Source organism: Sorex fumeus, unplaced genomic scaffold (assembly GCF_029834395.1).
Source record: "Sorex fumeus unplaced genomic scaffold, SorFum_2.1 ptg000125l, whole genome shotgun sequence".
Taxonomy (NCBI): Eukaryota; Metazoa; Chordata; class Mammalia; order Eulipotyphla; family Soricidae; genus Sorex; species Sorex fumeus.
In genome coordinates, this window is record NW_026606182.1 from 1,805,056 (window position 1) to 1,825,194 (window position 20,139).

At 58.2% G+C, this 20,139-nt stretch overlaps 1 protein-coding gene across 1 annotated transcript; it reads left to right on the forward strand.

Moving 5' to 3' along the window:
• Positions 1 to 307: 307 nt before the first annotated feature.
• NCF4 (neutrophil cytosolic factor 4) lies at positions 308 to 14,462 on the forward strand. Its single transcript, XM_056137535.1, has 10 exons — positions 308 to 409; positions 3,906 to 3,990; positions 5,023 to 5,176; positions 6,937 to 7,007; positions 7,859 to 7,986; positions 9,713 to 9,770; positions 9,972 to 10,070; positions 12,031 to 12,164; positions 12,335 to 12,400; positions 14,115 to 14,462. Exons 1-10 carry the CDS (start codon positions 381 to 383, stop codon positions 14,308 to 14,310), a joined length of 1,020 nt encoding a protein of 339 aa, XP_055993510.1. The 5' UTR covers positions 308 to 380; the 3' UTR covers positions 14,311 to 14,462.
• The last annotated feature ends 5,677 nt before the right edge of the window (positions 14,463 to 20,139 follow it).

Below are 20,139 nucleotides of genomic sequence, written 5' to 3' on the forward strand. Positions count from 1 at the left end.
CACACACAAGCACACACGCACACACAAGCACACACGCACACATGCACACACACACACATGCACACACAAGCAGACACACACTCACACACACGCACACACACACACCAGGAGGCTGGGGAGGTGTGGGAGGCTGACACTTGCAGTGAGGGGCAGTGGGCGAGGCTGAATGAGCCAAGATGGGGGACGTGACCCCCAAGGTCACCCGAGCCCCAGATCTAGAACTTCCCCATCGCCGCGCAGGGAGGGGGGCGGAAGTGAGGCCGGGTGCGCAGAGGAGGGGCCTCATCCGCAGCCCCGGGACCCACCGCAGCGGGCAGGAGACGCAGGGTGGGTGTCTGGGACACAGCTGGCCCGCGGGGGGACCCCGGGGGACGGAGGCCATGGCCGTGGCCCAGCTGAGGGCTGAGAGGTGAGTGTGGGTAGGGCTTCCTGCGGGCTGGCGGGGTGAGGGTGGGGGAAGCCGACACCCACCTCCCCGCAACCCCCCGCAGCCCCCTTCGCCCTCTGAGGCTGAGTCAGCACTTAGAAACGAGACTCTGAGACTCTCAGATGTGTTTTAGGAAGTTGGACTTGCGGCTCACCAGGTGCAGGCCCAGAAGCCGAGACTCCGAGGGGGGCCGGGACAGCTGAGGTCCAGGTGGCTGGGCTCTGGCTGCAGAGTGTTCCGCCCGACTTCTGTCGTCTCCCCACACAGAACGCTGGATTTCAGCTCCTTCTTCCTCTTTACTTAGGCAGCCACAAACGTCACCTCCTCTGGGAAGTCCTCCAGGACAATCCGCCCTCCCCGGCTCTGGGACCCCTCTGCCCCAGTTCCTTTTTCTGCAGCGGGTAGGAGGGGGCTTCCATGACTGGCACAATATGCTAAACTTGTTTGTATTCTTTATCTACAAACCTCCCCCCCCACCCCCCGTCCTGCACCCAGCCCTTAGAAGCCAGGAGGTTGGGGAGAATGTTCTGGGTCTTGGGAGCCCGCAGAGGGCTCGCTCTCAGGAAATGCAACGGGACGCCCTGGCCCTCGGCTCTCAGGGCTGCAGGTGCTCTTCACTACATCTACTCCCTTCCTGGCCCTGTACAGAGGGGAAACTGAGGCCAGGTGGAATGCCCTGGGGGTGGGGTTGAGCCTGGCAGGAGTTCAAGCCTGGAGTGGGGGGGCCGGGAAGGGGGCTCGGGCCTGCTGGGGGGAGCGTTTCCAAGCACCTCGGGCCGGCTCTGGCTCTGTGCTCAGGGATCACTCCCGGTGGGCTTGGGGACCCCCTGGGAAGATGCCCGGGTGGGCTGCGTGGGGCCAGTGCCTTCCCTGCAGCCCCTCGCCGCCGTCTGGGCGTCCTCTGGACAGCAGGACTGTGCTGTGAGCTGGGGGGCCCCGGGACCCACACCTGTCCCCTGCCCCCGGTGCGGTTGCCAGAGACCATTGGCGCCCGTGTGTGAAGGGGGCGCAGGGCCCCCAGCCACTGAGGGCTCACACTGGCCTGGTCAGGGGTGGGGGTGGAACGTGCAAACAGGGACTGGGGACCCCAAGGCCCCGTGTAGGAAGGGGACGGGGAGGAGGGCAGTTAGGGGTGTCACCGGGAAAACCCCTCTTGCTGCATACACACATACCCACACATGGACACATATACACATATGCACACACGCACACACATGCACACACGCACACATATACATATACACCCCACACACATACCCACACACACACACGCACACACATACATACATATACACACACACATGCACACACACATACATATACACATACCCACACACATACACACATATCCACACATGCACACACATACCCACACATAGACACACATGCACACACATGCACACACACATGCACACACACATACATATACACATACCCAACACACAACCCCCCCACACACATATACACACACAGGCACACACATATCCACACACAGTTATACACACATGCACACATGCACACACATACACACATACATACATATACACACATGCACACACACGCACGCACATGTGCACACACTTGCATGCACATACACACACGCACACATATACGTATACACACATACACACACCAATACACACATACACACATACACTCACACACATGCATACACGCACATACACACATGCACACACATACACACATATACACACATGTGCACACACACATATACACATACACTCACACACACATGCACACACATACAGAGCAGCCAGGACAGTTGAGAGTGTCCAGCTAGGGCCAGGCCAGGCCCGAGGGGACAGACAGTTTGGGGTCGGATCTCAGTTTCCCGCCTTCCCTGGCCTCGTCTCCCTCCTTAGGGGAGGGTGGCTGCACCCGGGGCTCCTCAGGGGAGCAGAGGGGGACTCGGACCCTCAGCCAGCCCAGGGTGCTCCTACCCACACACTGCCCCCCACACGCAGCTGCAGAGGAGGAAGTTCTTGGGGAGCAATACCAGGTCGGGTGGGGCTGGGGCGGGTTGCCAGGCAACCACCCAATGCTCTGGGGTTGGGGGGGCGGAGCGGGGGGGTTTCCTAAACTCATCCAGACACCGCGAGACCAGGCAGGCCAGGTCATGGGGGCCAGTGAGGAACTGGGGCTCTCTCTCTCCCTCTTTCCATCTCCCTCTCCCTCTCTCTTCCACTCTCTCCCTCTCTCTGTCTCTGTCCTTCTCTCCCTCTCTCCCTCTTTCTCACTTTCCTTCCTTCTTCCTTCTTTCTTTTTTCTTTCTTCATTTATTTTGTCTTTATGCCCCTCTTTCTTTTCTGTCCTTTTCCTTTCTTTTTTCTTCCTTTCCTTTCTCCTCCCTCCCCCCTCCCTCCCTCCCTCCCTCCCTCCACAATCTCCTGCTTGACCCCCACGTAGACCTTGGCTGAGGAGGGGGACAGGGTTGCCCATTCTGGTCCAGGCCAGACCCCCCAGCTCCCCGGACACACTCGGCGCCCACCCCCAGAGCCCCCAAGGAGGGGCTCCCCCTTTCTTAAACCGGCCGGAGACCCTGTCCCCACCCCACCCCACTCCCCAGCTAAGCGTTGTGTCTGAGTTCGTCTTATCCCTGCTGACCCCACCCCCCTTAGCACATTCTGTTCCTGCTGCCTGGAAGGCCCGCCCTGTGTGCAATCGCAGGTTCTGATTGGACCTTTCCGTTGTCACTCTCTTGTCTCCACCTCTGAGTCTGTCTGCCCAATCAGAGTCTAAGATCCTGGAACAGGTCAGGCCTGGCAGGGGTGTTGAGGAGGGCAGATTAGGAAGGGGCCTTGGGGGTTCTGGACCTTGAGGGGCCAGAGAGGTGGGTTGGCACCGGACATGACCAAATGGTCAGATCTCTTGGCCAGGGCAGGACAGGGGCCACTACAGGGCGCAGAGGTTAGTGGGCGCTGCAGAGACTCGGGGGTCCGCAGTCCATCCCAGCTGGGGGGGCTTCTCTCTTCGGAGCCCCCCAAGGGGCTGTTCGGGTGGGAGTTGAGTCAGATGCACCGAGGCTTTTAGGGACAGACCCTGGGGTTGGAGGTGAGCTGGGCAGGGATTGAGGGGGGGGGCTAAGTACTTGGCACTTTGCTGGTTTAGGGGGCCACACTGGGGGTGCTCAGGGCTTACTCCTGGCTCTGAGCTCAGGGGTCACTCCCAGTGTGACTCAGGGGACCGTGGGCAGTTCCGGGGGCCAAACTGGGGTCGAGGTGTGTCAGGTCACCTTGAGGACACATGACTGATTGTTTTCCTGATGTGAACAGGGCGAACAGCCCGGGGTTTCCTGGGAGTGCTAAGCGGACCCCGGTACTGTGTGATGCCCAGGGACCCTCCTTCGAGCCCCACCTTGCAGCCTGGTTTGGGGGTCTCTTAGTAGGGGGGAGAGTCTCAGTCCGGCGTGGGATAACCAGGGTCCTTCTCTCCCTCCTCCCCTCCCTCCCACCCTCAGCGACTTCGAGCAGCTTCCGGACGATGTGGCCACATCCGCCAACATCGCTGACATCGAGGAGAAGAGAGGTTTCACCAGCCACTTTGTAAGAGACCTTCTCCCCCGCCCGCCACACCCCACCTCTGACACATGACCTTTGACCCTCCAAGTTCACGAAGCACCTTGCTTCTGTCCTGGTGGTCCTCAGCGGGTGATGTCACCCTCGGGGGCAGGGGTACGTTACACAGGGTAGCAGATCACCTCCGAACACCTGGGTTTGGAACTTGGAAGTGTGGAGCCCTTGGCATCAAGTGGGTGGGTCCCAGGGGTGTTCCTTAACACCCCAGAGTTCTGGGGACCAGAGAGAGCACAGTGGGGAGGGCCCTTGCCTTGCACGTGGCCAACCCAGGTTCAGACCCAGCACCACGTAGGAACCCACCCCCGCAGCAGCAGGAGTGACCCCTGAGCACAGAGTCAGGAGTAAGCTCTGAGCATCGCAGGGTGTGACCCCGCCCCCAAAAATGCCACACCCAAATTAAGACACAAAACAGGGGCTGGAGCGATAGCACAGTGGGGAGGGCGTTTGCCTTGCACGCGGTCGACCCCGGTTCGATCCCAAGCACCCCATAGGGTCCCCCGAGCCTGTCAGGAGTGACTGCTGAATGCAGAGCCAGGACTAAGTCCTGAGCACCGCTGGGTGTCACCCAAACCTGAAAATAAACAACAAAAATAAATTTTTAATTAAAAGTGAGGGATCGGGGCTGGAGCAATAGCACAGCGGGGAGGGCGTTTGCCTTGCACACGGCCGACCCAGGTTCGATTCCCAGCATCCCATATGATTCCTTGAGCACAGCCAGGAGTAATTCCTGAGTGCAGAGCCAGGAGGAACCATTGTACAATGCCGGGTGTGACCCAAAAAGAAAATAAATAAATCAAATCAAATACAAATCAATCAATCAAATCAAATGACCCCACAATGGTCAGAGCAGACCCCCCCCCCCCCCGACAAAGAGAATCCTGAATCAAGAAAACTTGTTCAAGATGTTCCCCCTGGGGTCCCCAATCCCACCCTCTGCCTTCTGCCTGGCCCCCCCACCAACCCACCCGGAGGACCCCACGGCGCCTCCTCTGCTTCCAGGTCTTCGTCATCGAGGTGAAGACGAAAGGGGGCGCCAAGTACCTCATCTACCGCCGCTACCGCCAGTTCTACGCGCTCCAGTGCAAGCTGGAGGGGCGCTTCGGGCCCGACAACAAGCTGAACCCCTTCTTCTGCACCCTGCCCACCCTGCCAGGTGGGGTCCCAGACACCCGACCCCCCACAGGGCTGCACCCCCGTCTCTCCCCACTGTGGGCCCGTCCATCACCCGATTCCAGCCCACGGACAACTGGTCATTTAGCTCGGGGAGGGGCTCCCGGCGATGCTCAGGGGTCCCTCTTGGCTCTGCACTCAGGAATCCCTCCTGGCAGTGCTCAAGGGACCCGATGGGATGCTGGGGATCGAACTCAGGTCGCCGGCATGCAAGGCAAACACCCTCCCCGCGGTGCTCTTGCTCCAGCCCATCCCATGCCCTCTCTGCCCCTCCCCCGGCCCCCCTGCCCCAACAGACCCCCTCCTGCAGCCGCCACTCGCCCCCTGTCCCTCCCTCACACCCCACACCCAGCCCGCGTGAGACCCCTCCCCAGTGTTTCCCCCTCTGCGCCCCCAGCTGTCTGTCTGTCACGAGCACATGCCTGGGGGCAGTGTCTGTCCGCTCTGAGCGCAGGGCCCATCTGGTCTGCAGGCCGTACCCCCTTAGTGGACGGAAGGTCCCCCCAGCTCCCGTGTCCAGGCTGCAGGCGGACAATGGCTTATCTCTCCTCACCCCGTCCAGACACTGGTAGTCAGACACGCGGCCACGCAACACGTGGTCTGGGCCATGTGAGCAGGCCTGGTTCTCGGGAAGAGCCTCGGTGCCAACACAGTGGGGTGCCGGGGGCCGTCTCCTTCCTCTGGGATGAGGCTTCCTGCCCGGCCCTGGGGTCCCTCATCTCCTTGCTCTGGCTCTTGGGGTGGGTGGGCTGGCTGGTACAAGGGACTGACCTGCAGGCCTAAAGATTGTCCGAGCCTGGGGGATGTGCAGGGACCAAACTCAGGCCTCGAATGTTCCCTGCTGAGCCCCATCCTGAGGCCCCGCAGAATCACAGTCTGGGTGATGGGACAGTCCAGCCAGGGTGCAGGGACCAGCTAGGGGTGGGCAGAGCCGCTGTGAGCAGAGCAAAGGTCCTGTGGTCTGTCGGCTGCAAATGTGTGTGTGTGTGGAGATGTATGTGCATGTGTGCACATGCGTGTATATGTGGGTATGTGCGTGTGCATGAGTGTATGTGAGTATGTTTGTATGTACGTATGTGTGTGGGTATGTGTTTGTGCATGTGTGTATGTGTGTATGTGGGTGCATGTGGGAGGTGCATGCGTTCATGAGTGTGCATGTGTGTGCATGTGTGTGTATTGTGTGTGGGTATGTGTGTGTACATGGGTGCATGTGCGCTTGGGTGTGTGTGTGCATGTGTGTCTGTGTGAGTGTATGTGTGTATGTACGTGCATGTGTGTGCATGTGTGTATTGTGTGTGTGGGTATGTGTGTGTACATGGGTGCGTGTGCACTTGGTTGTGTGTGCATGTGTGTGTGCATGTGTGTATGTGTGTCTGTGTGAGTGTATGTGTGTATGTATGTGCATGTGTGTGTGCATGTGTGTGTATTGTGTGTGTAGGTATATGTGTGTACATGGGTGCATGTGCGCCTGGGTGTGTGTGTGCGTGTGTGTATGTGTGTCTGTGTGAGTGTGTGAGTGTATGTATGTATGTATGTGCATGTGTGTGTGCGTGTGTGTGCGTGTTTGTGTGTGTCAGGACCAGCTGCCCGGGAACTGTTAGAAGTATCTGTTGGAAGGTGGTCCCGGTTGCAAGTCGCCGGTGGGAGGTCCCAGCGGGGGGTCTGGGGGTGGGCGCCGAGCGTGTCGGGGGAGCTGGGGGGTCTGGCCTGGACCAGGATGGGCAGCCCTGTCCCCCTCCTCAGCCAAAGTCTACGTGGGGGTGAAGCAGGAGATCGCCGAGGCCCGGATCGCCCCTCTCAACGCCTACATGAAGGTACCGGGTGGTTCAGCTGCTCACCTGAGGCCGGGCCTGGGCTGGGGGGACAAACGGGCCTGAGCAGGGTCCCGGGAGGGGGCGGGGCAGTGGGGGAAGGCCATGCAGGCCTGCTCTGAAAGGACCATGTGGTATCTGTGCTGGGGGTAGGATTCTGGTGTGGAGGTGGGTCGGGCCCAGTGCTGCCCCTCACAGCCCAGGGCGGGAACATGGGGGGAGGAGGGAGGGGAAGGAGCTGGGGGGAGCACAGAGAGGGGAGCAGGAAAGGCCCGTTTCAGGCATGGGTGGGGGGCAGTGCCAAGGGAGTGAAGCCGGTCTTGGAGGCAGGAACCCAGAGTGGGTGTGACGTGGACCCACCCGGCGTGTGGCACCTGGCCCTCCCAGCACCCGGTTCATTGAGGAGACCACCCAGGGGTGCTGGCCGCCAGGCCTGGCCTCAGACCCGCCTTTAGCCTGGCCTGGCATCTGTCCCGGAAGCCGCCTCTCGGCCACCTCCCCGCTCACCCGTCTGTTCCAGGCTGTTCCAGCCCCTCCACGGCCTGGTTTCCTGCAAAGGGGGTCCCGGGGGTTGTGGTTTTATAGCACCCCCGGGAGTCCCGGCCTGACCCCGGAGCATCCAGCTGGGAGTCACTTCCGAGCACTGACCGGGGTGGGGGGAGGGGGGCGTCCACTTCCCCAAACCAAAGCCGGAAGGGAAATCGAGGCTGTTTCTGTGACCGGGTAGGGAACGTCTTGAGGAGTGAGGGGGGCCGGCGTGGGGGCGGGCCTGGAGCAAGGGGGTGTCCTACTGTGTGGCCGAGCACAGCCCTGGCCTGTGTCCCCACCCTGGCCTGTGTCCCCCCCCCCCCCAGGAGCTCCTGAGCCTGCCCGTGTGGGTCCTGTTGGACGAGGACGTGCGTCTCTTCTTCCACCAGTCACCCTATGACTCCGAACAGGTGCCCCAGGCCCTCCGCCGCCTCCGCCCGCCCACCCGGAAAATGTGAGTAAGGGGCCGGGGGAGGAGGGGCAGAGCCCTGGGACTCCCCTCCCTTGGTCTCGGGGTCACAGCCATCTCGTAGGCCTGGGAGAGGCAGCACAGCGGGCAGGGTGCTGGCTTTACCCACAACCCACCTGGGGTTCGATCCCCGGCACCCTAGATGGTCGCCGAACCCCACCAGGAGTCAGCCCTGAGCACAGAGTCCTGAGCACAGAGCCAGGAGTCAGCCCTGAGCACAGAGCCCTGAGCACAGAGCCAGGAGTCAGCCCTGAGCACAGAGCCCTGAGCACAGAGCCAGGAGTCAGCCCTGAGCACAGAGCCCTGAGCACAGAGCCAGGAGTCAGCCCTGAGCACAGAGCCAGGAGTCAGCCCCAAGTACAGAGCCAGGAGTGACCCCAAGCATAGAGCCAGGAGTCAGCCTTGAGCACAGAGTGGGGAGTCAGCCCTGAGCACAGAGTCAGCCCTGAGCACAGAGCCAGGAGTCAGTCCTGAGCACAGAGCCAGGAGTGGGCCCCAAGCACAGAGCCAGGAGCACAGAGCCCTGAGCACAGAGCCAGGAGTCAGTCATGAGCACAGAGCCAGGAGTCAGCCCTGAGCACAGAACCAGGAGTCAGCCCCAAGTACAGAGCCAGGAGTGACCCCAAGCACAGAGCCAGGAGTCAGCCTTGAGCACAGAGTGGGGAGTCAGCCCTGAGCACAGAGTCAGCCCTGAGCACAGAGCCAGGAGTCAGTCCTGAGCACAGAGCCAGGAGTCAGCCCTGAGCACCACCGGGAGTAGCCCCCAAACAAACAGACCAAAAAAAAAAGATAAAGAAAAAAAATGACTGGGGTGGGAGCGATAATCCAACAGGGAGGGCATTTGCTTGCATGCGACTGACCTGGTTTGATCCCCAACATCCTGCATGTCCCCCCGAGCACCGCCAGGCGTTATTCCCAAGTGCAGAGCCAGACGTAACCCCTGAGCATCGCCGGGTGTGACCCCAAAAGCAAACAACGACCAAAAGGAAAGGAGCCCCCAGGTGTCCTCCCAGCGCCCCCCACCCCAGCTCTGTTTGTGGGTGGAGCTTGGAATCGGGGTCAGGAAGGACGGGAGTCGGCACAACTCCTGGGAGCCGCCAGGTTGACAACTCAGGGAGGGCCTGATCCCAGCCTGGGGGTTCTGGAAGGAATGGGGGAGGGGCGGGGGTCGATAGACAGGAGTCAGTGGCTGATGGATCCCCAGATATTCCCTTTCCGCAGCCCCTGGGAGGTGTGGCCAGGGGTGTGTCTGGGTTCTGGTGGCCCCCCGGGGACGCTCCCACCTTCCCCAGAATCCATAGGGCCCCCCAAGCATGTTCTGGTCCCCCCCGGTAGGCTGGAAATGATCATTGAAAAGCCAAGGTCAGGCTCCCAAAAGATGAGACAGCAGCTGGCCAGGCACCCCAGAGTCCACGACCCTGAGTCCAGCCTCCCCCCCTGAACCCCATCTCACCCTGCAGCCCCACTGTGTGCCCTCCTCACCCCGCAGGTGGCCCTGGCACAGGCGAGAAGACAGAGGAAGGGGCATGGGGAGGAGAGAGGATGGGGGGAGGGGTCAGCAGCCCGGCGGATCTGGTTCACTGGGGGGGGGGTCGGGGACGGGTGGGGGGGCATTTGGCACCACCCTCGCCTCTCTTGCCCCTGGGGACGGCCCCCTCTGCACCCCACAGTAGGGAGCAGGGCAGCCAACGCCTCCCCTTCTCTCCCACAGGAAGAATGACCGCCCACAGAATGCCAGCTTGGACCGCTTTGCCGCTCCCCGAGCCGAGGTAGCCCTGCCGGCCAGGCTAGACCCACCATCAGGCAGCCCGGGGGCCTCTGCTCGGGGGTGGTCCTGGGCACCCAGGGAAGGGGCTGGCCTGACACCTCATCCTCCCCGCCCAGGGGTCCTGGGGTGGATGCTCAAGGGAGGAATGTGCTCCCAGAAGGCCGAATCCACACGTCCCCCCCTCCCTCCCTCCCGGTTCCAGGCCCTGTTTGACTTCACTGGGAACAGCAAGCTTGAGCTGAATTTCAAAGCTGGCGAGGTCATCTTCCTCCTGGGCCGTGTCAATAAAGAATGGCTGGAGGTGAGGCTGGAGGGGAGAATTGTTGAAGGTAAAGTTAGGGGCGAGGCTAGAGGATGGTTGGAGGTGAGGATGGAGAGGAGGATGGTTGGAGGTGAGGATGATGATGTTGGAGGTAAGAATGGTTGAGGTGGGGCTGGAGCAATAGCACAGCGGGGAGGGCATTTGCCTTGCACGTGGCAGACCCAGGTTCGATTCCCAGCATCCCATAGGGTCCCCCGAGCACCGCCAGGAGTAATTCCTGAGAGCAGAGCTAGGACGAACCCCTGTGCATCACCAGGTGTGAACCAAAAAAGCAAAAAAAAAAAAAAAAAAAAAGAATGGTTGAGGTGAGGCTTGTCGTGAGGTTGGGATGAGGCTGGAGACAGGGTTGCCTGAGCCTGGTTCTTTGTGGGGGCTGGAGAGAGTTGGGGTACTCCGGGAAGAGACGGACCTAAGGAGGGCCCAGAGGACAGTTACCGGGAGACGGGGTGCAGCTGGAGCAGAGGCCCTGGGGCTCCCAGTGCCTGTGATTCTGACTCCAAAAGGCCTCCGGGAGCCGAGTAAGTCGGTCAGGTTTTCCCTGTGGGGGCGTGGGGGGTGCAGCAGCTCTGGGCTGGGTGGGCCCATCCAGTGTGTGGGGGTGCTCGCAGCTTCCTCCTCTCCCAGAGCAGCAGTCACACCCCTCCATCTCGGGACATCCAGCCTGGGGAGGGGGGCACGGGCATCACCCCCGGCTGAATTCCTGGCTAGTCCTGAGGTCAGGCACGAGGAGGGACGGAGCCCGGTCCTGCGTCCAGACCCAAGGGCTCCTCCCCACTTCCTTTGCTGCAGTGGCAAGAATGGAGCCCTTTCTTCACTGGTTCCAGGAAGCGGGGAGCAGAGGAGGGCGGCTGTGGAGGGCAGTGTGCGTGGTGTGTGCGTGCAGGGGCCGGAGAACAGGCCCACAACTGCAGCTGTCTGAGTCAGGCACGCACACACACACATGCACACAAACATGTTCACACATGCACACACACGCTCGCACACACCCACACATACACACACATGCTCACACACACATGCGTACATGTGCGCACACAAGTGCATGCATGTACGCACATACAATATACACACATGCACATGCAATATACACACATGCACACACGCACACACATGTACCAGCAATTCCTGGCCAAGGGAATCCGGGGTGACCCCCAGCACGCAGAGGGGCGGTAACAAGGTGGGGGTCACTGCCCCCTGCAGCCATTCAGCACTCGGCCCTGAGGGCTCCTTGGGGAGTGTGTTTGAAGGAGGCTCCGTCCAGGGATCACAAGGCCACGGTCCAGACACAGGAAGCGTGTGTCCCCCGATTTCTGCAGAGCCTGGCCACCGTCCGTGATCTGGCCGCAGATTGAACGGTGCTCCGGGGCCTCTCTCCAGCCGCAGTTTCTGTGTCTATGGGGTGGGGAGCAGGACGTTGCCAGCAAGTGTCCCGTGAGAGGTGCGGGCAGAGCGCGTGTGGCCCAGGGCTGCTGCTGTGGGAAGAGGCGTGAGTGGGACCCTCCCTGCCTCACCCCTGCAGCCTCCCACCTGCCCCCCTGTACAGACCTCACTTGCCTCCTACAACCCTGGCCTCTGTTTTTCGGGGTGCAAGGAGCCCCCAGAATGGCCAAGTCTGAGTGTGGGGCGGGGAGGTTGGTTTCCGGTTTGGGGGACACACCTACAGTGCTCAGGAGCCTCACGGTGCCTGGCAGGGGCCGGGCCTGCAGCCCTCAGCGCCACCTTTGTGCAGGGCTGCAGGAAGGACCCGGCATGGCTTGACCCTTTGACACCCCCCACGAGGGTGAACAGGCCCACGATCGCCCCTTTGCTCCTTCCTCTCCCTGAGGGGTCTCAGTCTCCCTCTGACACCCATCCACATCTTCATCAAACGGCCAGGGGGCAGCAGGGAGGCCACGGCCCCCCTCCACCCCTACAGGGCAGCCCTTTGCGTCCTCCTTAGGGCACCATCCGAGGGACCACCGGTATCTTCCCTGTGTCCTTTGTGAAAATCCTCAAGGACTTCCCGGAGGAGGAGGACCCCACCAACTGGCTGCGCTGCTACTACTACGAGAACAGCATCAGCACCACCATCAAGTCAGTAGCCTGCAGACGCCCGCTGGGGAGAGGGGGTCTCTCCTCTCCCACCCCTGTCCCAATCCCTGCCCGAGTCCCTGCCTGTCCGCCACCCGCCCCCAGCCTCCCCCTACACTGGCCAGCCCCATTCCAAGTCCCCTTCCAGCCCGAGGTGCCCATGTCCCCCACAGGGACATCGCAGTGGAGGAGGACCTCAGCAGCACGCCCCTCTACAAGGACCTGCTGGAGCTCATGCGGTGAGGGGCAGGGAAAGGGGCGGGACAGTGCCCTGAGGAGGCGGGGAAGGGGCGGGGTCAGCGCCTGGAAAGGGCGGGGCCTGGGGAAAGGCGGGGCCTGTGGAGGGGGCGGGGCCTGGGGAAAGGTGAGGCCTGGGGATAGGCGGGGCCTAGGAAAGGCAGGGCCTGGAGAAAGGTGGGGCCTGGGGAAAGGCGGGGCCTGGGGAAAGGGCGGAGCCTGGGGAAAGGCGGGGCCTGGGGAAAGGGCGGAGCCATGGGAAAAGGCGGGGCCTGGGGAAAGACACCTGAGGCTGGCGGCTGCCCACACATCCCCCCTCACCTTCCATTCGCATCCAGCAGTCTGGGGGTCAGCAGCACCGTGTTAGGGAGGCAGGAGGGGGGAGGAGGGGGCTGCCCGTCTGAGGTCGCGCTGCTGGTGGCCTGGACTCAGCTACATCCCTGAAGTCTTTGCAAGCTGCAGACTTAGTGGAGACCCTCCGTCTCGCCCCAGACACCGTCCATTGGTCCACACAGAGACCATCCGTGGCCTCCTCGCCTCAGAGGACAAAAGCTGCGGCACCTCTGAGTGATCACTGTGCACATTTAAGGGTTTGTTTTTGTTCTTTGGCCACACCCAGTGGTGCTCAGGGCTTGACTCCTGGCTCTGCACTCAGGGATTCCTCCTGCGGTGCTCAGGAGACCCTGCGGGGGTGCCAGGGATCGAACCCGGATTGGCTGTGCGCAAGACAAGCGGCCCCCTTGCGTGCATTTTTATAGCACTGTTGCACTGTCCTCCTGTTTGATTTGCTTGAGCGGGCGCTAGTGACGTCAACTTTGTGAGATTTATTGTTACTGTTTTTGGCATATCGAATACGCCACGGGGAGCTTGCCAGGCTCTGCCGAGCTGGCGGGATACTCTCGGTAGCTTGCCGGGTTCTCTGAGAGGGACCGAGGAGTCGAACCCAGGTCAGCCGCATGCAAGACAAACATCCTACCTGCAGTGCTATCGCTCCATCCCGCATTTTTATAAGACCCAGAAATCACAGCAAGGCAGGAGGTGACACAGCCTCTTGCTTTAACTCCTAGCAGTGCCTCACTGAGACTCCCCTGACCCAGTCGTGGAAATGACTTTCACAGGCCCTGGGCCCTGTGGATGTACCCGCTGGGGCCCATGATCACTGACACTGAGCCCATGTGGTCGTCAAGGTTGGTGCCCACCGTGGGTGGCGCCAGCCTTTGTGGTCACCACGGCCAGCACCTGTGGCTGGTGGCATCCGTGCCACCTGCCCACCACAGACCCGGCTGCAGTCACGTGTTTGGTGGCTGATGGCCCCGGGACTATTTTCTAGAAGTGAATTTTCAATCCGCAGGTTTGCTGAGTCTAACTCTGCGTGTCACCTCTCTGTCCAGTAGCCTGTGGACAGGTCGGCCAGTGTTCCGTGCTTGTCAGCTGGAGGGGGGGGGAGAGTGACCCTGCGGTGTCTCTTGCACCCCTGTGTCACTGTCCTTGCACCCCACAGACAGTCCCAGCCTCTCACCCTCAGCAGTTCCCTGGGCCATTTCTGTCCCTCACATACTGTCCCCCTGAACATCCTGAACATCCCTCTCCCTTCTGTTCCCTGCCCTACCCTTCTGTCCCCCCACCGGGGACACTTCCGGGGAAGCTGTCCTGCTGCCCCGCCCTGTCCCGCCCCACTGCCCCGGGTACCACCCTCACCCCCAGCTCCTCCTGCAGACGGGAGTTCCAGAGGGACGACATCGCCCTCAACTACCGCGACACCGAGGGGGATCTGATCCGCCTGCTGTCCGATGAGGACGTGGGGCTGATGGTGCGCCGGGCACAGGGACTCCCCACCCAGAAGCGCCTCTTCCCCTGGAAGCTGCACATCACCCAGGAGGACGATTATCAGGTCTACAACACGGCACCCTGAGCCCCCGCCCCGTGGGCAAGAGCCTGGCGCGCCCCAAGGAGGTGGGACCGGGCGGGGTCCAAGATAGACCCGCCCCCCAGGCTCAGAACCGCCTCTGGATCCCGGACTTGCCTGTGCTCTGTGGGTCCCATGCTTGGTCTGAATTCAATAAAGTCCCTCATGCCCACGGGCAGGCTGGGAAAGCCTAGTCTTTCTTCTTCTTTTTTTTTTTTTTTGCTTTTTGGGTCACCCCCGGGGATACACAGGGGTTCCTCCTGGCTCTATACTCAGGAATCACTCCTGGTGGTGCTCAGGGGACCATATGGGATGCTGGGAATCGAACCCGGGTCGGCCGAGTGCAAGGCAAATGCCCTCCCCACTGTGCTATCCCTTCAGCCCCAGGCCTAGTCTTTCATGGAGAGAGGGACTGGGGTGAATAGTAATCCCGGGGTGCTGGAGAGATAATCCAGGGTTTACGGCATTTGCCTTGCACGCAGCTGACCCTGGTTCTATCCCCGGCACCACATTAGGGGCCTCTGGGGCCTGCCCGGAGTGTCCACGCTCTGAGTCAGGGCCTACTCTACCCCCTTTATTTTGTTCTTGTTATTTGGGGGCCACACCTGACTGTGCTCAGGGGTTACTCCTGGCTCTATGCTCAGGGATCACTCCTGGCTGTGCTCGGAGAACCATATAGGATGCTGGGAATCGAACCCAGGTCAGATGCATGTGAAGCAAGCACCCTCCCCGCTATGCTATCACTCCAGCCCCCACGGCAGCTTCATTCAGATGAGGTTGAAGACTATTCTGCGAGAGCCCCAACTCCATCCGTAGCCCCATTCTGAATGCCCAGGAGTCGGTGATCAAGGATCTCTGGAGGCAGTGGTTGCAGAGGACTGGGGAGGTAGGGATGCACTCCATGCCTGGACAGATGCAAGCAAATATCGATTTAAGGAACAACTAAACCGGGCCCGAGTGATAGGACAGCAGGTAAAGCGTTTGCCTTGCATGCGGCCGACCCAGGTTGGATTCCCAGCATCCCATAGGGTCCCCGAGCACTGCCAGGAGTGATTCCTGAGTGCAGAGCCAGGAGTAAGCCCCAAGTATCACTGGGTGTGAACTCCAAACAAAACAAATGCACAAGAGAAACAACTAAACCTTGCTGTGAATTCTTACAAGCCTAGTGGCTTGGCTTTGTGTGTGTGGCCAGACTGGCTGAGAGCTCAGGTCACTACAGAACAGGTAGACTCCGTGGAGGACCCACCTTTGGAAGAATCGCAGGTAGATGGGGTTCTCCAGTGATGCTCCCCCGCTCTGCCTCAGAGACAGGACCCACGAGCTGTGCAGGTCTGGACTGGGCTGTGGGGATGATAGACAGAAAACTGAGCCCCGGGGAGCCCAGGAAGGGTAGAGGCTGGCCCCGAGGATGAGAGCAGGGGAGAATCTTAAACGGGATCTCCCTGGCTCCTTGGAGAAGCACACAAACATCTCCTCTGGAGTCAGGTCTCCAGTTTAGACTAATAAAAGCCACTCATTAGAATGAAGCAAGGGGCCGGAGCAATAGCACAGCGGGGAGGGCGTTTGCCTTGCATGCGGCTGACCCAGGTTTGATCCCCGGCATCCCACATGGTCCCCCGAGCACCGTCAGGCGTGACTCTTGAGGGCAGAGCCAGGAGTAACCTGTGAGCATCGCTGGGTGTGACCCTACAAGCCCCACCAAAAAAAAAAAATTTAGAATGAAGAAAAAGGCTCAGAATCAAAAATCATCCAATTTGGAGCGATAGCACAGCAGGGAGGGCATTTGCCATGCACGTGGCTGACTCGGGTTCGATCCCTGGCATCCCATATGGTCCCCTGAGCACCACCAGGAGTCATTTCTTAGTACAGAACCAGGAGTAACCCCTGAGCACCACAAGGTGTGGCCCAAAAAGGAAAAAAAAAAGTCACCCAGTTCCTATGCATGTACAATCAACCCCAGCCCAAGACTCGATCAGGTCTCAAGAATGGAATCTTAAAACTTGATAAGCAAATTTCACTGGGGGAGAGGACCAGAGTTGTCCCTCCCCAGGTCCCTGACCACCTTGCAGACTGGCCGTCACGCCCACAATTTGCCTCTGGGCTCCATCTTAGCCACCAACACCCTGGCCCAGAGTCACAGCAGCAAGTCCCGGAAGACACCACAGTGCCAGAGATCTCTCTGGGCCCCATGCTGGGCCAGTTTCACTGGGGCACCCCAGATGGATCAGGTGCAGTCTCCCTGCCTACTCCAGATGGAATCTCAGTGACCAAGAGCTTCCATGAGGAAGCCCCCCACCACCCCCGGTATGTGGGTTTCAGGACCCAACAGCCCTAGCCCAGAGACTCCCAATTGTATCCCAGAATGGATCAGTTCCATACAGAGATGTCTCTGGAACCCAACTATTAACAGTCTAGAAATTTACATTTTTTTTTACAATCGTGGCCATGCGAGCTCTCATAAAATTCAAAATGAGCAATGGAAAATAAATGATCTAGCATCTGCCCCAAACAGGGTGAGAGACTGTCTGAGTTCATCATGTCGACCAAGACCATCCATGGTAACTCACAGTTCCAGAAGGCAGAATCTAAATGTTGGACATGGGAGTCTCCCGGTGGACGATTCCACAACGAAATAGACCACATCATATTCAATCGACGGTTTTGCCTGACTGATGTCGCTGTTGTCCCAAAATTTCGAACGGGATCGGACCACCTCTCCTTCGTGCAAAATTCTACTTCACAGAGCGGGGAGAAAGGGCTGCGAAGTTCAAAAAGAGAACTCCCAGAACGACCACCAACTGGGAACTCTTTGGTACTATTGCGGCAACATGGGAAGATGCCATTGTTGACAACATTGACGAGGAATACGATCGACTGCTTCAGCACCTCCATGAATGTGCGAGGAACTCCAAGAGAGAGATAGCCACAAAAAAACGCCTGTCTTCAAAAACTCTTGAGCTAATTCGCCAGCGTGGTTTGGCGCATGCCTCAGGCAACCGCAAGCTAACGTCCGAGCTCGCAAAGCAGTGCAGAGATGCAATCAAGGAAGACCTCAAAGAGAGAAGAGCAGAAGTACTGGAAGGTGCGGCAGAAGCTGGGAAAAGTATTCATAACACCCGCCTGTCCTTCGCCAACTACAAGACCAAGATGACTGCCCTCCGACGTCCTGATGGATCCATCACATCCTCCAGAACGGCAATGGAGAAGATTATCCATGACTTCTACTCAAATCTCTTCGATAGCCATGTCCACTTGCCGACATACCAAATTCCACAGGATGGATGTGTCGTTCCCAACGTTCTCCCTTTTGAAATCCGACACGCCATTTCGTCGGTAAAGAAACAAACAGCACCCGGCCCAGACAAGGTCAGACCTGAACACCTGAAGAACCTGCCGTCAGTACTCATCAATACACTGGCTCGGCTCTTCACTCGCTACCTGTCTGAATGCAAGGTTCCGTCCCAATGGAAAACCAGCAGGACCGTACTACTGTTTAAGAAGGGAGACATCCATGACATCGGCAACTATCGCCCGATCTGCCTATTGTCTGTCATCTACAAATTGTTCACTCGAGTCATCCTAAATAGGATTGGCAGAACACTAGATGAAGGACAACCATGCGAGCAAGCTGGGTTCCGCAAAGGATTCAGCACCATCGACCATATCCACACAATAACCAAACTCATTGAGGTTTCTCGGGAGTTCAAGATGCCGCTCTTTTTAACGTTCATTGATTTAAAGAAGGCATTTGATTCTGTTGAGACAGAAGCGGTCATTGAAGCCCTAGCCAATCAGGGCATTCAAGCCCAATACATCAAGATCCTCCGTGAGCTGTATTGCGGATTCACTACCAGGATCTCACCATTCTACAAAGAAGTGATCGTTGATGTCAGGAGAGGGGTTCGGCAGGGTGATACCATTTCACCGAAGCTCTTCAGTGCCACCCTCGAGAACATCATGCGACGACTGGAATGGGAAGGAATGGGAGTGAAGATAGATGGTCGGCAACTACACCACCTCCGCTTTGCTGATGACATTGTTTTAATGACACCAAACGTCAGCCAAATGGCACAAAATGCTGGCCGACTTTGACCGTGAGTGTGGAAAGGTCGAACTACAGCTGAATCTTACGAAGACAATGTTTATGAGAAACAGCCTCGTTCCTGATGCCCCATTCGCTCTCAACGGAACGACCATCTCCGAATGCAACAGCTATGTGTACCTAGGTCGAGAAGTCAACATGACAAATGACCTGGCCCCCAAGCTGCGCAGGAGAAAGAGAGCGGCTTGGAACGCCTTCAAGAACGTCGAAGAAATAGCTAAGAGGACGAAGAACCTCCGGCTCCGGGCACATCTCTTTGATTCCACTGTTCTTCCTGCATTAACATATGCCTCAGAGACCTGGGCCCTACGCAAACAGGATGAGAATGTTATTCAGGTCTCCCAAAGAAGAATAGAAAGAGCTATGCTTGGAATATCACGTTTCACTCAAATGAGAGAAAAAATCCGGAGTTCCGACATCCGTCAACGATCAAGAATCAGGGATGCTGTCTCATTTGCCAAGGTGTCAAAAATCAGATGGGCTGGTCACGTAATGAGATTTAAAGACGACCGCTGGACTAGAGCTGTTACTAACTGGATTCCACGGGATGTCAAAAGACCACGTGGCCGCCCACCTACCAGATGGTCAGACTTCTTCGTCAAGATCATGAACGATCGGTTTGAGGCTCTTCATGATCCCAGAGCGAACAGATGCCATTGGGCTACACTAGCACGCGACAGGGACAAATGGAGACATTACTGGAGCCCGCTTGAGCAAATCGACGACTAACGGGAAGTTAAGTGATTAAGTGATTAAGCATCTGCCCCTGGCAGGTAGGCTTGAATGGTCGTGGGAAATTTCGAGCGAAACATAATGCCTAAAATTAGAGAGAGAGTATTGGGGAAATTACCTGCCATAGAGGCAGGCTGAAGACTGAGAAGTGGGTGGTGGAAAATGTGCACTGGTGGAGGGATGGGTGTTTCATCTCTGTATGGCTGAATCTCAAACGTAAAAGCTTTGTAACTGCATCTCATGGTGATAGCATTCAAAAAATAATAATAAAGTCATGTGGAGTTAATGCCCAATTCAATCAGCTTAATCAATGACGGAGCAAATAGTACTCCTACATTATTTTAAAAAGAAGAATTAATGCGCAGACAAGATAAAATGAGGCATTCTCAGGAGAGTCGGAATATTCATGTACACGTTACCAAGGCATGCATAAGCATCCGTCAAGAGCAAAAAGTCAGTGCAAGAGTTAGCATTGGACCCAAAGGCGAAAACAGAAGGAAGGAACTGGAAGCTGAAACCAAAGATATAATACAAAGGGAGAGCAGTTGGGGAATATGAAAATGAAGGTCAGAGATATAAATGTGAGAACCAAAAAAGATCAGAATCTCAGAGAGAGACAACAGAATGGAGAAGAGGAAGCGTTTAGAAAGAAGGGCAGCTGCCGAGCTGGAAACGGAGGAAGTCAAATTTACAATAAGCAGCATAAATGAACAGTGGCCCGTGGCATTTTGAAAGCATACAGCTGCCCCCAAATCAAAGAGAATTTCAGAGCTGTCAGAGAACTTGAGATCACCGAAATGGACTTTTCTTTTTCCTGACCGTAGTACGGTGGGGAGGACAACTTGCCTTGAACACAGATGACCCAGGTTCAATTCCCAGCACCCACTATCCCTGAGTGCAGAGCCAGAAGGAAGCCCTGAGAACTTCCAGGCATGGCCCCTAAGCCAAAATAATAATAATAACAACAACAACGATAGCACAGCGGTAGGGTGTTTGCCTTA

Bases quoted from the DNA above. Each gene is read 5' to 3' on its own strand.
- NCF4 (XM_056137535.1), top strand. From the start codon at position 381: ATGGCCGTGGCCCAGCTGAGGGCTGAGAG. The intron at 3,991-5,022 runs GTAAGAGACCTT...CTCTGCTTCCAG, and splicing joins GAGGTTTCACCAGCCACTTT to GTCTTCGTCATCGAGGTGAA. The intron at 9,771-9,971 runs GTAGCCCTGCCG...TCCCGGTTCCAG, and splicing joins TTGCCGCTCCCCGAGCCGAG to GCCCTGTTTGACTTCACTGG.